The sequence below is a fragment of the Callorhinus ursinus genome, unplaced genomic scaffold (assembly GCF_003265705.2).
Source record: "Callorhinus ursinus isolate GAN/ISIS: 27379988/994484 unplaced genomic scaffold, GSC_fseal_2.0 scaffold10, whole genome shotgun sequence".
Lineage (NCBI taxonomy): Eukaryota > Metazoa > Chordata > Mammalia > Carnivora > Otariidae > Callorhinus > Callorhinus ursinus.
In genome coordinates this window covers 60,477,032-60,494,335 of record NW_027397072.1, presented here as the reverse complement: position 1 = coordinate 60,494,335, position 17,304 = coordinate 60,477,032, and the positions used below count along the sequence as shown (strand labels likewise).

Here is a 17,304-nt window from a genome sequence, read left to right as displayed (position 1 = left end):
GAGGGGTTAACTGGAAAAACACTAAATATGTGTTATATTCAATGACTAGAAGTAGGTTGCCATTAAATTTCATTCTTAGACATAAGGATATGAGAAAATGCCCATTTAAAAAAAGCAAACAGTACATATGAACTCATTTTTACACATTCATAGAAAATTAGCTGGAATGATATATATATACTAAAATTTTAACAAAGTGATTATGAATGTTTTACTGATGTATGTATTTTTTTTAAACTTCCTACGATGATCACATATATCACAACCATAAAGACCAAACAATTAAGTGAAACAGGGAAAGCACTGGTCATTGTGAAAATTATAGAAAAAAGAGAAAAGAAACTAGAGAAAAACAGGAGGCCACTGGTGATCTGTGACAATATAGTTTTTCGGCAAAAGCAGAAGCCAGATTTCAGAAGCTTCAGGAGAACTTAAGACACTGGAGGAAAAAAGAGACAGCTTAAAAGAGTAAGGTCCTTGAGGAATATAAGAAAATAAACCAGAGACAATTCTTTGTGAAGTTTCAAGAAAGTCATACTATGCTTACTATTCCTACAAACTTTACTGAAATAACCATTTCTCCAAGTCTAATCAGTTAGAAAAAACTTGCTCAAAGATCAACTAAAATTTTTTTTAAAGATTTTATTTATTTATTTGAGAGAGAGAAAATGAGAGAGAGCACGAGAGGGAAGAGGGTCAGAGGGAGAAGCAGACTCCCTGCTAAGCAGGCAGCCCGATGTGGGACTCGATCCTGGGACTCCGGGATCATGACCTGAGCCGAAGGCAGTCGCTTAACCAACTGAGCCACCCAGGCGCCCAAAGATCAACTAAAATTCTATCAAATTCCCATGAAGCCTTCTCCAATCTTACCAAAACCTAAACTCCTCCTCCCACTGCACTTCAGGATTTTATGTTCTTACGGAATTTACCATTTTCCTTCTCTCTCTCTCACATACGAACAGTTTTTCTTACACTGGCACTTTGTTAAGTGTTTATATGTATTATCTTACTACCTTAATTACACTTGATAGAGATTTTGTGAGGATTAAGTATCATCCTCATTTGAAGGCATTAAGGGGTTAAGGAACTTAACCAAAGCCAGAGATCTAATAAATGACAGGAATAGCATTTTAACTCAGGTCTAACAGATTCCAGACATCAATCTCTCAACTACCATCCTACTGCCTCATCTTTATTGGACTCCAACCTTCCTTAAGAGGAGATATACATCTAAATGTATTTCTATATCTACCACAGCATCCAGCACAATGCTTTACACATGTTAAATGTTAAAGTATTTTTTATATATTGAGTATTTAAACAGAGAGTGAAGGTAATAAAAAAAAGTGAAGGTAAGACACAAAATAATGTATTCAGTAAATAGAACATTAAGAAATCGTTTTCAAAAAAAAAAAAAAAAGAAATGGTTTTCAACTTGCCAATTTGGGCCCAGCAAAAAGGCTCCCACAAGAAGGGTAGAGAGGAGGGCCATTCTGCCAACAACAAGATAGTGACTAATGAACACACCATCAACATTCACAAGTGCATCCACGGCGTGGGCTTCAACAAGTGTGACTCCTGGGCACTCAAAGAGATCCGTAAGTTTGCAGTGGAAATGAGAACTCCAGATATGCAGACACCAGGATCAACAAAGCTTTCGAGGCCAAAGTAATAAGGAATGTCCCATACCATATCCATGTACAGATGTCCAGAAAACATGAAAATCCACCAAACTCTATACACTGGTTACCTATGTACCTGTCATCACTTTCAGAAATCTACAGACAGGTCAATGTGGATGAGAACTAATCCTTGATTTCAAGTTATAAAACCACAAAAAAATGTATTAAGTTTCAGTATAGCATAATGTACTAGATATCCATGTGTTTGCTGCCCAGAAACAATCTCACCTTCTTCATGGTCACAACATGCCAAATTTCCTTTTGGGAAATATTTTTTTTAGCTATGAGGTTTGGGTGGGATCAGCTTCGGGAATGGGTTAGGATTAGTTTAAGCCAACCAAAGTCCATCCACTCTGAGCTCTACTTCAAGAATAAGTCCAATGACATGTAAGCCAATGATACATGAAATGCCATTTGCCATCAAGGTTTTAGAAAAAGCTTCCCTGTTCTTTTATACAGGTTTCAGAAAAGATTCTTTCTTTTCCTCTGTGTAAGATAAACATGATTTCCAAACAGTGTGGTATAAAGATGGTTAAGTAGCTATTTCTACTACCAAGAGAAGGGCCAAACTGAGGTCGAACCAAGGAAGCAGAGAGAGCAAACCAAAAAGGAACAAAATCTTGGTAACATTCTGAACCCACAGATTAAGAGTAGACCACACCCAAACACAGCACACACCTGAACTGTTTAGTTATAACTTAAGGGAAAAAAAAAATCCTTGTTCCCACCAAAGGAGCTGTTCTTTTCTTTCTGGTCCTTGCAACAGAGTCCTACCTGGTTCAAAAAGTAATTCCCAACCTTCCATTTTTAACCCATGGGTGTAAATATCAAGGGATACTCAGAAATTTAAAAACACACATCATGACAAAATTAGGGTTTTTTTCTTTTTTTTTTTTTTATCAGTGGAGCACCTTTTTATGAGTGGAGGTGGTAAGGAGGATGTCACAAAAGGATTGAGAGTATATAAAATATCCAAGTGGATTCAGAAAGCAGGGAAAACCACCACATCCAGCCTACCCTTGACTTCCATTCCATTACCCAACTACAGTGATCTTAAGATTTTTGACACATTTTAACAAATAAGTATTGGGGTGCCTGGGTGGCTCAGTTGTTAAGGGTCTGCCTTCAGCTCAGGTCATGGTCCCAGGGTCCTGGGATCGAGCCCCGCATCGGGCTCCCTGCTCCGCAGGAAGCCTGCTTCTCCCTCTCCCACTCCCCCTGCTTGTGTTCCCTCTCTCGCTGTGTCTCCCACTCCCCCTGCTTGTGTTCCCTCTCTCGCTAGGTCTCTCCCACTCCCCCTGCTTGTGTTCCCTCTCTCACTGTGTCTCTGTCAGGTGAATAAACAAAATCTTAAAAAAAATAAATAATAAGTATTGATCCTAGTATGTATGAGCACTATGAAACTTAGTTAATATGACAGATAGTTGCAACCACAGAATTTATAGTCTTATAAAATGAAAAGACATAAAACAAGTAAACAAAAAGTAAATACCTAACTCTAAACTGTAATAAGTGCTACGAAGGTAAAGAATCAGAACTACTTCAGGGGCATGTGGCTGGCTCAGTCAGAGGAGCGTGAGACTCCTGATCTTGGTGTCATGAGTTCAAGCCCCACGTTGGGTGTGCAGATACTTAAATTAAAAAAAAAGAACAAGAATACTTCAGAATGGATGTTCAAGAAAGGCCTCTGTGAAAAAGTAACATTTAGGTTGAGACTTGAAGGCATAGTAAGGTGGTAAATTCCAGGCTTAAAAAAAGGCTCATCATGGCAGCAAATAACATCTGAGAGAGAAGCAAAGCAAAGGAATGAGGTTAGCAGTGGCTACATCACAAATTGTGGTAAACCACTTCACTCCCCTCATTACCAACAACTATTCCAAGCAGTTAAAGGCCCAATTCAATCTTCCACCTTCCTTGAAACCTTGCCTAATCCACTTAAACCAGAATTAATCTCTCCATGGTTCCTTTGTCAGTTTTTCATGATTTTCCAACTTCTACAGTCAAGCTTCTCAAAAAACAAAAAAAAACAAAAAAAAAAACCAAAAAAACCCCAAGCTTATTGGTGAAAAGTATACAAAGCAGAAGGAACTAAATTCTAATCCTACCTTTGCTACTTAATAGCTATGTAGCCTTGGCCAAATCATTCCATTTCTCATGAGTTTTCTGAGGTTCAACGAATATATGTGAAATTACACAATGTTCAAATAGTTTCAGAAGTATATTATCATCAGTGTGTCGTATACAATTCAACACAGTATTCTAACTGTACAAGCACTGCAATATCACCTCCTGTAATCTGCAGACAGTATACTTGTAATACTTAAAGGGTTTCAGGTTGTGTTGGCTTTTGGAGCACCCATTAAATACTGTTAATGGTTTTCAAGCCCTTTTTTTTTTATTTTTTATTTATTCACTTGAGAGAGAAAGAGAGAGAACGAGCAGGTGGAGAGCCTGAGGGAGAGAAGCAGACTCCCTGCTGAGCAGGGAGCCCAACACAGGGCTTGATTCCAGCCAGGATCAAGGGATCATGACCTGAGCCCAAGGCAGACCTTGAACCATGTGAACCACCCAGGCGCAAACAGCTACACCCTGTTCTCCCCAAAAGAAACCTTACATAGCTATACCCTGTTCTCCCCAAAAGAAACCTTACATAGAACTCCAATCTATAAAACAGATCAAAATGAGCTTTTCATTTTAAAAAAAGGGAAGAGGTTCTGAAGCCCCCTTCATTCCCTTGAAATAGGGACAAGTCCATTCCAAGGAATAGTTTTTAAACCAGAGATCATCACTGAAAATCCTGAAAAGGAAAGAATTAAGGACAAGATCCTGTGGCTTGCCACAAGTCAAGTCCCTCTAGAACAACAACAACAAAATACATTTCTTCTTTTTCACCAGAATGGCATCAGATTCTATCACATTGATGTAATCAAAAAAGGTCATACCTATAGTAGCATTTCCATGTTTTATCATACCGGTTACTAAAGCAAAGAAAAAAATGACATTTGTTTAAGTTACTTAGTGCCATGCCAGTTTTTTTTATCATCATTTCACTCTCAGTATACTAAGTGATTATTCAGTAGTGGAAAGTTTCTCTTGTATTTCCCAAAATAAGGGGGGAAAAAACCTTGCCAATTTCTGCTCTCCAGGAAACTTAGCTAAAGCTTCACAATCACACACTCCATGGCTCTATCAGCTTCACTGGATGCAATCTGCCCAGACCTCGAGATTTTAACTCTTAACAGCACTAGCAAAACTCTCATTATTCCTCACCAATCTAGAGATTAGATTCCCTCTTAATATATGGTTTATCCTACAGGTTTGGAGACTCCTCTTAGAAGGGAAAATAGAAACAAGGTACCATTACAATAAAACAACCTTCTGCTGACCACCATTATGCCACTCTACCAAACAGTGGGCCCACTATCCCCTTAATGATATTCTTTTCTTCGAACACAACTTCAAAATCCCTATTTGTCTTAGTGTTTTTTTAAATCCAAATTTATTCTGAGCGAGTGTTCTTATACTTCTACATTCATCATTGGTTAATGAGCCTTTCTCAGTAATCAGAATATGGTTCATGAATCTGGCACCAAATTACCGAGAATAAAAATTATCTATTTTCCTATTTTGTCTTATGGTGGTTTAGAATGAGCACATTGCTAAATTGCTAAAGCACATTGCTAGAATAGCCCCACAGACCTAGGAGTCACTTTAAGACTATAAAGCCTATATACTGATGCTCTACTCTTAAGTTTTAGCATAACTGTCAAATTCCCTTCCAGACATGCTGTATTAAGCTACTCAGTAATCTGACTTCACAGACCATATTCAAGGTAATATTCAGACAACAATACAAAGACTTACAAAAACCCAATTCTCATCAACAGAGGACTGGTTAAGTTACAGTAGGACCAAACAATGGAATACTACACTGAAGCCATTAAAAATTATAATGTCAGCACATATTAACATAAAGATACCTACATCTTAATAAAAATGATACAGAAATATAGAATTACATGTAATCAGCTTTTGGGGCGCCTGGGTGGCTCAGTCGGTTAAGTGGCTGCCTTCAGCTCAGGTCATGATCCCAGAGATCAAGCCCCATGTCACGCTCCCTGCTCAGCAGGAGTGTCTGCTTCTCCTTCTCCCTCTGCCCCCCTCCCCCCTGCTGCTCATGCATGCACACTCTCTCTCGCTCTCTCAAATAAAATCTTAAAAAAAAAATGTAATTAGCTTTTTACATAAAATAATGTGTATAAGGAAAGTTATATGTAAGGAAAGCAAGAACAACTTACAAGATATTTATTAAAACATGGACAATTTCTTTGGTAAGCAGAGTTTCAGCTTTTCCTAATTATCTTTATTATTTTCTATACTATTGGGGGGGAGACAGGTTTCTTTCCCAGAAACAACAAAGGTACTTGCATTCTTTTGAAAAACACTAAACATCCTGGTAGAGAAGTAATTAATGAAAGGAGTTAGGTTTTCTCCTGCCACCAAACACTACAGATGACACTTGCCCAACATGTTCCAAGAACTTACTCCAGATTACAATGAAGCACTCAGTTTCTGGCTGAAGTATGCTGTAGCTGATGATTATATCATATATATTGCTTTTTATTACCTTATTCATGAATCATAAGGAATATGCTCCAATACAGGAAAGCTCATCAAGGCACATTACTTGAAACAAAACTCTTTTGCTTGAACATTAACTCAAATGGTATGTATAGGAGAGACAGTGCCAAAAGAGCTCTAGCTTCGGTACTGGAAAGCCACCACGGTATTATCTTCCATCTCTTTATGGAGCTTCCATGTCAACAGTTTCCACAAATTTGCCCCAATTCTCTTCTGCAAACAGCTGCCTCCACTTCCTCAATGTTTTTGCTCCCTCCCATCAGCTTCCCAAAGCACCTACTCTAGTTCAGCAGCTCACAGCTACCAGGCTCTTTGGTTCAAACATTCTGACAGGAGAAATCTGACTGAACAGCAGCCCCACCAATCCATCAGGTCAGGAGTCTATCTGGAATCCAATCAGCAATAGCTAGAGAAGTAGGTTCTTCCAAGGGATATAAGCAACCTAAGTTTTCTAGAAGAGGTTATGGCCAAAGCAGGAAGAGAAATCAATCTTCAACCACAGTAAGGAAAGTGCAAGAAGAGGCCGGGTTTATACCACATCAACTGTCAATGAACACATTTGGAGAATGTTTTTAACTTCTAAGGGATTTGAGGAAAAAAAAAAATCTCATTAACAGGTGTTAATCACATTAAAAGGCAAAACGTCCAAATGCTTTCCTGGCATATAAAGTCCTAAATAAAAGTAATTTAGTCAAAGTTCATGTCATGGACACAAAGCTCACCACCTATGTAGAAACAACTAATTTTTGCCTTTCTGCAATGCATATTAATTTAGAAAACGCTTAGGGCGGGTATTTTTTTATAAGCATATGCCTATTAATTCAGGAATAAGGTAATAAAAAGCAGTATACATGATACTTACAGCATACTTCTGCCAGAAACTCTCATATCTACAACATACTGATTAGGGGCACCTGGCTGGCTCAGTCAGCGGAGCATGTACTCCTGATCTTAAGGTTGAGTTCAAGCCCCACATGGGGTGTAGAGCTTACTTTAAAAAATGTAGGTCATTACTGACTATAGGCCCAAGAATACTGATTTAACTAGGCAATCACATCCTTCTTCTACAAAAACCTTTCATTAACTAAAATATTTACCTATTTTTTTTTTAAGATTTTATTTATTATTTAACAGAAAGACACAGCAAGAGAGGGAACACAATCAGAGGGAGTGGGAGAAGAAGCAGGTTTCCTGTGAGCAAGGAACCCAACGCGGGGCTCAATCCCAAGACTCTGGGATCATCACCTGAGCCGAAGGCAGACACTTAACAACTGAGCCACCCAGGCACCCCTTAAATATTTACCTATTCTCTATAAGGCACTATATTAAGGATTGGGAAAAGAAGAAAACATGGCCCCTGACTCTAAGGAGTTCATCATCCAGCAAGGAAGGCGGATGTTAATTTAAAAAAAAGAAAAGAAAAAGAAAGAAGGGGTATAATGTAAGTACGTATTCTAAACTAAAGGATATTAGTTATTTCAAGAGGGGTTGGGAAAAATTTAAGAAGACCTCACCAAAAAAGTGAGATCTGAAGCTAGGAAGAGTTTGGGCCAAATTGTGCTATGATATATATCAGGCTAAGAAATTAGTATTTTATTCTTCAAGCAATGAAGATCTGTGACAGTTTAAGCAGATAATATGATAATCATATACTGTGTTTTAGACAGGCAACTCTGCAGAAGAAGCTGCACAATATAAAACATTTGTTCAAGACCTGTAATTAAAAACACCCAAATGAAAAAGAAAACAAAAAAACAGGGAAGGGGCACCTAGCTGGCTCAGTCAGCAGAGCATCCAACTCCTGATCTCAGGGTCGTGAATTTGAGCCCCACACTGGGTGTAGAGACCACATTAAAAAAAGGGGGGGAGGAGGGAAGGAAAAAAATGTATGTGGTGAATATGACCAAGGGTTAGTAAGTGAGCAACTCTTACAAGGGAATTACACAAAACATTAAAACTTGAAAAGCAGAAAAAGAACACAGGCACTGTATTAAAAAATGCAAATAGCCAATAAAAGTATGAGTGTTCAAACTTACTAGTAACTAGCTATTACAATTTTCACCAAAATAACTTTTTCAAGGATAATATTCGGTACAAGTGCCCACATTGTGCAGACAATAAAGAATGGAAATCAGTATATCCTTTCTGAAGAGCAGGTACACAATACAAACAAAAGTATGTTTATATTTTTGACACAGTGATAACTTCTAGAAATCTACCTAAAAAACAGTAATGTCACTAAAAGATTTATATACAGGATGCTCACTTGCAGCATTATTTATAACATAAGAACTGGAAACAAACATACAATAGAAAAATATTAAATCTTGTACAAAATGAAATACTATGACACAAAAAGTATGTTTTCAAAAAGGTTACTAAGGAAAATGAGCAAACAAAACATTAGGTGAAACTAGAAACATTAAACATTAGGTGCAGCTAGATATTAAACTACATGTATCTCATTCTTAGAAATGTAAATGTGTACCAAAAATATTTCAAAGCATCAACAGGAATCATCACTGGATGATTAGATTTACAGTTTTCAGTATCTCTACAATGAGAATATACAACCTTTATAATTAAGAAAAAATTAAAGTAAAAAAGAGAAAGGCGGCTCAACCCCTTTAGCTAGGGTCTGTCACACCTCGGTCAAGCCATTATTGGAAAGTTTCTTTCTCTTTCTGAAAGTGTAAAAATTATTATTAATACACACTATCTACACATTAGAAATACTTTTAAATCAGATAGATACTATCATTAAACATACAAGAATGTTAACATGTTTCATGAATACAGTGCTAAAGCTCATTAACAGTTATCACTACAATGCAGATAACTTACATAATTACTCCATGTTGGTAGTGCTTTATGGTTACTAAGTTATACTATAAAAATATATGAACTGAAATCATGAATACTACTTCAAATATTAATTGGTTAAGTGATACTTAACTAGATCACCAAGTAAAAATTCGTAATTTGGGACTTTGTACTGTAAAATCAGATTTCCAATTTTAGGAATCACTTAAAATTTTAGAATTATAGGTCAACCAAAAAATACTGTTACTAATGATTTAATTAATTAGTGCCTATATACTTACAATCAAAAAAACCCTCCAGAAATGCATGGTTTATTAAAGGACTCATTGCTAACAATATTTAGATTCCATTCAGCTACTTAAAGACAACCGCTCTTAAATTCCTACTACAGTTACAATGGCATTATGCCTGAAGTTGTGAAAATACAAAAAAAAATACTAATTTTTTATTCTGTCAAACAGTATATTCACAATGTCTTCCATTCAAACAGATCATCATAAAGTTTACACAGCATAGCATAACTAGTAAGAGCATGGCCTTTTTAGCCTGACCTGAGATTAAGTCCTGTTCAAATCCTGGCTCCACCAAATATAGTCATGTGACTCTAAGCAAGTTATATAAACCCTAAATCTTGGTTCTCTTATCTGAAAAGGGTGACAGAGTACCTACCTCAAAGAGTTGATAAAGTACTCAACACAAACTGCTCACTCAAGTATTCTGCTTTAAAAATAATGCAAACAATTATTCTGCAAATACTGTTATCACAGTATCCTGAGTTCAAGCTTAGATAGGACTACTAGCTAAGCAAGTGACAGGTGATCTTTACCTGGCAAACCATTTAGCCTTTCTGAGATTCCAATTTCTTTACCTCTAAAACTTAGATACCAATACTTGCTCCTGCCCATCTTCAAGGATAATGAGGAGGGACAAATAAATAGTCTTTGTTTAAATGCTACATTTGGTAAACTGTAATTCACTAAACACACCCATAGAATAACATCTACATTTAAAGCCATTTCAGTCTTCTCTCATAGAAATTTACTTTACTGAGGCAAATAATGACTTCAACTTACTACTGAGATAGCTATGCTGATGGCCCAAAGCAAAACTTCAGGCCTCCAACTTCTCAACACCCAGAAATGCTCTGGACTTAGTAAACTGGTTACAAAAAATAGCTAGAAAAGCTGCAAATATACAAATTCAACAGAATAAACAAAGGAATATACACTTAAAACTATTTCCTAAACTGAATGCAAACCCACAAACTGATAGTAGCCAAATTAACTCAATACATTCCTAAACTGAATGCAAACCCACAAACTGATAGTAAACAAATCAACTAAATACAACCCAAGCCTTTAAAATGTCCTTATTAAAAAAATAAAGCACTGAAAGGAAAAGAGAAACTTAAATGTTAGTTATTGTTGAGATTGGTTATTCTAACACTAAAGCCAAACATTATTTTAAAATGTAATTTTAAGTTTTAGGATATCTGTGAAGACTATTTAAAAAGGGGATGTGGGGGTCCTTATTATGGGGTTCTTAGCCTGGTTCCTTGGACAGGCTTCAACGGGTCCTTAAACTGCAGGCAAAACTGTGCCTGTATACCTGTATGTTTCCATGGTGAGAGTGCACAGCTTCAGATTCTCAGCAGGACTAGAGGTATAAATGGTAATATTAATTCTCTCATCAAAAACTGATGACAACAGCAGACTATTTACAATCTTTTGTTACCAACTTTTATTTTAACCAAATTACGGTCTGCCAGAATTTTAAATAAATATTTGAAGTCCCTACCGTTATCAAACCCTCTGTGCATATCAGATAGAAAGCAGTACTATCCGCATTATGTCTACCCTTTCACTCAAAGCACAAAATTTTTATGTAACAATGGTGTGTCCAGGCAGACTTCTTTTAAGTTTCATCACTGTTGGTAAATTTGACAAGAAATAGGTTTTTGGTATAGACTTAATAGTTATTGTGAGCGAGATTTCAAGAAAGACCTATAACCTACTTCAACAGGTTTTATCAAGTTCCAACCATCATGATTCTACCCAGTCATGGATAAATGTTACTATAATGAGATAAAGTAAGACCCTCTGTTCTCAAGAAACTTAAGCCTCTTATGTTTGGGATACAAGAACTATAGAAAAGAACAATGAAAACAATTTTCAGTCTACAGGGAAAAAAAAAATCAACTTGTAATTGTTTGGTATAACCTACCAATAAAATTGCTAAGTAATTAAAAAAAAAGGAAGCATCATTGTGAGATTAACGTCTAGGAGGCAAATTTTTAAACTGAGCCTTAAAGGAAATATTAAGAAATTGTCCTAAGTATTTTTAAAGACCACCGGCTTATACACAAATAGAAAATCCTTAGTATTTGTTCATTAAGACAGGTTTCTTAGAGGGTCTGCATGGCCAAATTTTGTGAAACTGGTTCCACTAACTGTATATAATTAAAGGTAATAAAAGCCAAATTCTACTTCAAGATTCTCTACATTTTTGTTTCCATAAATCCACTGCATTTTTGAGTGCTTCTAAACAAAGTTCTAGGGGTTTCCCAAAGAATTTTCAGTAAGAACTTTCATCATCTCTTTTCAAAAGATTAGAGATTAACAAACTTTAGTTTCTTTAGATACTGTTTAAAGGTAGTTTTTCTAGTTGAGTTTAAAATAACTTGAAACACCAAAAAATTACTAAAAGCAGTTTTTTTCTTCTATTAGAGAGCAAAGATATTCTTTTCCCAATTTAATAAAACCATAATCACACAACTTACATCTGAGATACTAAAATAGTTCACTGAAGTAAGTACCAAGGACTTTACCTAATCACCGTATCATAAAACACCTGCACCAAAAGTATCTCAATATAAATACAAATAACCTTAAAATTCTAGGAAAATTTAGAATAACATAAACATTGGAAAGTCCAGTTTGAATAAGTGCAAAACCTGCTTCCACCTGTCAGAAAGTAAACTCACAGTTCAAAGTAACCTAGAACTATTCCACTTTTATTACTGCCTTGGGTTATTGAAGTGAAATTCAAGCATATAAATAATCAAGTAAAATTCAAACACAAACAAGATGATACATTTTATAAACCCACTGCCTTAAAGAATATTAGAAAAGAGGTAGTTTGGAAGTTTTGGGAAATATCCCAACATAAATCCAAAACCCACATAAGCAGTTCGTAAATGAGCATTTTCTCAACAATCAAGTTTTTGTAATCTTTGATCTAATGCACCTCAAACAACTAGGCCTTTGGGCCCAGAAACAGTGAACTTGCAATACAGCTTGTTTCTTTAGGTTCAAATACTATCTTACAAGGGTCGGAAATAAAAGAATCTGCCCCCCCCCCAAAAAAAATCAGTGTACGCTCTTTAATAATCAAAAGTGTAAGGAATAAGGCCTTTCATTCCAGGAGACAGGCCATGACTATCCCGGGATGATTATTTGTAGTACAGTGCTCTCCTTAATAAAATTTACTATTAAAACGACGAATGGTACACTAAGAAGAAACACTATTAATTAAAAAAAAAATAGGTATGAAGGTTCCAATCATGACTATCACCGTTCATTTTCAGCTATTTCAGGGCTGGCAGAAAGGTTTAATACACCCACACACCCCCAAGGGAGGGGAAAACCACCAACCTCCTCCCAGGGAGTTTAATGAAAATTAGCAGGTAAAAGAGGCCTCCTCAGCAGCACGCTGAAAATCAAAGAGGGCGGCCGGAGGGCCGAAGGGTTCGGACTGCGGAGGAAAGCTTCGTCCTCGGACCCCACCTCCCTTCACCTTCCCCGCAGGACGAAGGAGGCGAAGGCTCATTAGTGCCTTCGTTAATTGACACCTGTAATGAGGAAACTTTCCGAGAGGTGAGACCGCCCAGGCGCGGCCTGGCCGGAGCTCCGGAGCGGCCCCCTCTCGGGCGCCCAGGTAACCGGGCCGGGTTGGGCCCGAGGCGCCGCGGCGGCCGCGCCACCGCGCACCTTCCCTGGGCGCTAGGCCCGCACGCCACCCGGCTTGGCCGTCGCCTCCCGCAGGCCTCGGCAGCCCGGGGAGCTGCGCGGGGCCCCCAAACTGTGCACCCCCACAGGCCGCCGCCGCGTCTACTTACTTTCATTTAACACCTCCACCAGGTCTGCGCAGTTCTCGCACATCGTTCGGCCGCCGCCCCCCCCCTCCCCCGCTTCGGATCGCACTGACTGATCCCGACCGGCGGGGGGGAGGGGAGAGAGGCGGAGGAGGGGGCCGGCCGGCCGGCGGGGCGGGGAGGCAACGAGGGCGGGCGGCGGCGGGGACGGGGCGGAGAGCAGGAGTATGGGGGAGGGGGCCGGCGGTCCCCGGAGCGGGCGGGGGAGAGGAGGGGGGCGAGGGGAGGTGCGCCGGCCGGAGGGGCGCGGAGGCGCGGGCGGCGGGGAAGGGGGGGAAGGACGGGGGGAGGGGAGAGGGAGGGAGGGGGCGGGTGGGGAGAGAAGCAGCAGAGTCACTTCACCGACCAGACGCCGCGGCCACCGCTGACGCCGCCGCCATTTTAATAGAGCGTTCGGGCTGCGCTCGGCTTTTTCCGCCCGAGCGAAGGAGCCGACGAGAAACGCCTCGCGCTCTCATTCCTCCGCCTCCCTGCCTCTCTTCGCCTCCCGCCCTCCCACCTTTCCCTCCGCACACACGCCGCACGCTCCACACCCCGCCGCGGCCGGCTCACCGCCCTCCCTTTCCTCTTCCGTCCGGCCTCCCCGCCCTCGGTCCACCCCCTCGGCGCGCTCGCCCACCCCGCCCAGCCCGGATCTCTGTCAGCGGCCGGAAGGGAAACACGAAGCCAGCGCGGCTGCGGGGGGAGTCCGGGTGAGTAGGAGAAGATGGCGGAGACACCGAGCGGCCCGCGGTTGCGCGGCGTCGCCCACCGCGTTCCACTTCGCGGGCTGCGAGGTTTAGCGAGCGCCGGGTCACTCGCGCCGCCCTGTTCCCCGCCCTTGCGCTTCGCCATTTTTCCTCCGGGCCCACGAAGAGGGATTGGTGGCGATTTCTCCCTCCCCGCTCTCGGGTTTTTGGGGTGGGGGAGGCAGGGGTTCAAAGGGGAGCCGGGCCGGAGCGACCCTGCAGCCCGAGTTGGGGCACACGGCCCTCTCCCCGCGGGCCTTTGTGAGAATGGAACAGCCCAGGGGCGGCGTAACCTGCATCTGTGTTGATCGCTACCCTCGATTCTGTAAGGCTCATCCGTCCTCGAGCAGTAAGACACCTTGATGTGACAAGAAATGGCGGAGTGAAGAGCGTTCACATGGCATCTCCTCCCTTTTACGCGAGAGGGCCCTGCACCAATTACCGGTCCTCAGCTCTTCACCTGAAATAGCATATTATGCTTCTCAGCGAAGAGCAAATCGCCAGGGTATTAAGATAGGGACAAAATGAACAGGTGAAGGAAAGGGGACACTTCAGCTCAAGTTGGTTAACAACTAGTTAACATTAGGAAAATTTTTCTCCTATCCTCACTGATTTCTATATCTAGTATGTTTTTATGGAGATGTGACCGAACAGTCCAAAAGGGAGTGTACCTAATCTTAGAACTATAACCGGAGCAGCTATTCAGACCCTGTAGTAATTCTTTTAAAAGATTTTATGGAGGTTCTGTCCCACCATCTTTCCATGCCAGGACCACCTTGCCGGTATTGTTTACCTTTCTGCTGCTTGAACTTGATGGTATAGTTTCTGCCCACCTGTTTTACAGTGCTCCATAGGAGCAGGTGATCCTTCAGAGCTGTGGAGATACTCTATTTAATCTTCCTTTTCCATCTTTACTATAAAACTTGGGTTTCTGCAGACTTGACTTTTCTCCTTGACCATCCAGCATCCATTCCCACCCACCCCTCTTAACTACCAACAGGGAAACTTGCCAAATCCAAATTTTGTTTTGTTTTTCAGGTGGCAGCTAGAGATTTTGAATTCCAGAAGGAAAGCCCCAAGGAATATTTGCTACTGGTTTAAAACAATCATAGTAGGGGTGAACCTGTGTTTGAGTCCTTGCCAGTGAAATGTGACCAGAAATCTGCAGAGTGGATCTTTTGGAAAGAATTGCCCATTACTAAAAAAGGGGGACAAATTCAGTAGTCATTACCCTTAACCCTTCTTTCTGTCTGAAACATAGTTTTGATTTACAAAGTAATACAGCATCTGTTGTCTAGCGTTTGTTTTTGCTTTTTACAGTGAAACTATAAACAGGATAAAAGCTAACTATGAAGTTGATAATGCAGAAAAATAAGGTGTGGTGGGTCTCTGATACATCCTAGAACAGCAGTCCCCCCCAGATTGCTTGTCTGTCGCATTTTCCTTAAGCCACTGTTTCCATTACTTGTGGCCAAACACATTGCTGATACAGAAAGTGAGGACAACTATTACCATACATGTGGAGTACTTCTAGGATATATTGAAGACACAGTCTGATCTTTTTTTTTTAAAGATTTTATTTATTTATTTGACAGAGTGAGAGCAGGAACACAGAGGGAGTGTAGGAGGGAGAAACAGGCTTCCCGCTGAGCAGGGAGCCCGATGTGGGACTCCATCCCAGGACCCTGGGATCATGACCTGAGCCAAAGGCAGACGCTTAACCAAACTGAGCCACCCAAGCGCCCTGACACAGTCTGATCTTTAAAGAAAATTTTTTAATAATTGCTTCCTAGTTTTTTTTTTTTTCCTTTACAAAGTTATGTGAAATGATACTTGATTTAAAATTCTCTGAGGGGCACCTGGGTGGTGCAGTCTTTAGGCATCTGACTCTTGGTTTCGGCTCAGCTCAGCTGGTGATCTCAGGGTCATGAGATGAAGCCCTACATCAGGCTCTGTGCTTAGTGTGGAATCTGTGAGATTCTCTCTGCCTCTTCCACTTGTGCTCTCTCAAATCTTTTAAAAGAATAAAATAAAATGCTTTGAGAATCTAGAGTATTATTGTCATAAATGATCATTACTCTTTAGTCAGCACTTCAGAACTCAACAAACTTCCTGTAGAGGGCCAGAAAGTAAATATTTTAGGCTCTCTAGGTGCCCCAACTTTCTATCACAACTACTGAACTCTGTTAGAACAAAAACAACTATAGACGGTACATAATGGAAAAAGTGTGGCTGTGTTCCAATAAAACTTATAGACACTGAAATTTGAAATTAATATTTTCACATGTCACAAAATACTATTTTTCTTTTGATATTTTCAACTATTTAAAAATATAAAACCAGGGTGCCTGTGTGGCTCAGTCATTAAGCATCTGCCTTTGGCTCAGGTCATGATCTCAGGGTCCTGGTATCGAGCCCCACATGGGCTCCCTGCTCAGTGGGGAGTCTGATTCTGCCTCTGCCCCTTACACATACACACACACACACACCCCCACTCTTGTTCTCTCTCTCCCTCCTAAATAAATAATAGAAAAAAAATGAAAAGTTTAAAAATATATATTTATATATATATAAAACCATTCTTAGCACACAAACCATACAAAAACATTTAATTGCCAGATCTGGCCTGTGCACTGTAGTTTACTAACGCTTTATCTACTTCAACTGCTTGTTAACACAAAGGCATAGGAGACAATGAAAAACAAGGCTACCTGCCTCCTAACTAGACTCTTAACTCTTCTGTGCTGATTTAGTATATGTATCAACAAGACCTTTTCATACATTTAAAAGATGTACATTCTAGCTTTGCGCAGTGGCAGTATCGTAGCCAATGAGGTTTATCCGAGGCGCGATTATTGCTAATTAAAAGATGTACATTCTAAAAGTATGATGATGGGGCACCTGGGTGACTCAGCCGGCTGGGTATCCAACTCTTGATCTCAGCTCAGGTCTTGATCTCCTGGTCGTGAGTTCAGGCCCTACATTGGGCTCCACAATGTGTGAAACCTACTTTAAAAAAGGGAGGTGGCAGGACACCTGGGTGGCTCAGTAGGTTAAGCTTTTGCCTTCGGCCCAGGTCATGATTCCAGGGTCTTGGGATCGAGCCTTACGCCAGGCTCAAGCAAGGAGCCTTCTCCCTCTCCTGGCTCCTCTTCTCATGCTCTCTCTCAAAATCTTTTATAAAGGGGAGGGCAGGGGAGGCTCCTGGGTGGCTCAAGTCGGTTAAGCATCTGCCTTCAGCTCAGGTCATGATCTCAGCGTCCTAGGATTGAGCCCC

General features: G+C 40.4%; 1 protein-coding gene and 1 pseudogene across 4 annotated transcripts in view; one reads left to right on the top strand and one right to left on the bottom strand.

Annotated features, from left to right (window-relative positions):
- USP34 (ubiquitin specific peptidase 34) overlaps positions 1-13,442 on the bottom strand; it is a 257,260-nt gene extending 243,818 nt beyond the window's left edge. For all 4 annotated transcript variants that reach the window (XM_073897663.1, XM_073897665.1, XM_073897664.1 and 1 more), the window contains exon 1: positions 13,264-13,442. In XM_073897663.1, coding sequence (XP_073753764.1) covers positions 13,264-13,306 — 43 coding nt within the window. In that variant the 5' untranslated portion in view covers positions 13,307-13,442. The remainder of the gene's footprint in view (positions 1-13,263) is intronic.
- Positions 13,443-16,828: 3,386 nt separating this feature from the next.
- Positions 16,829-16,911, top strand: LOC112821450 (U4 spliceosomal RNA; annotated as a pseudogene).
- The last annotated feature ends 393 nt before the right edge of the window (positions 16,912-17,304 follow it).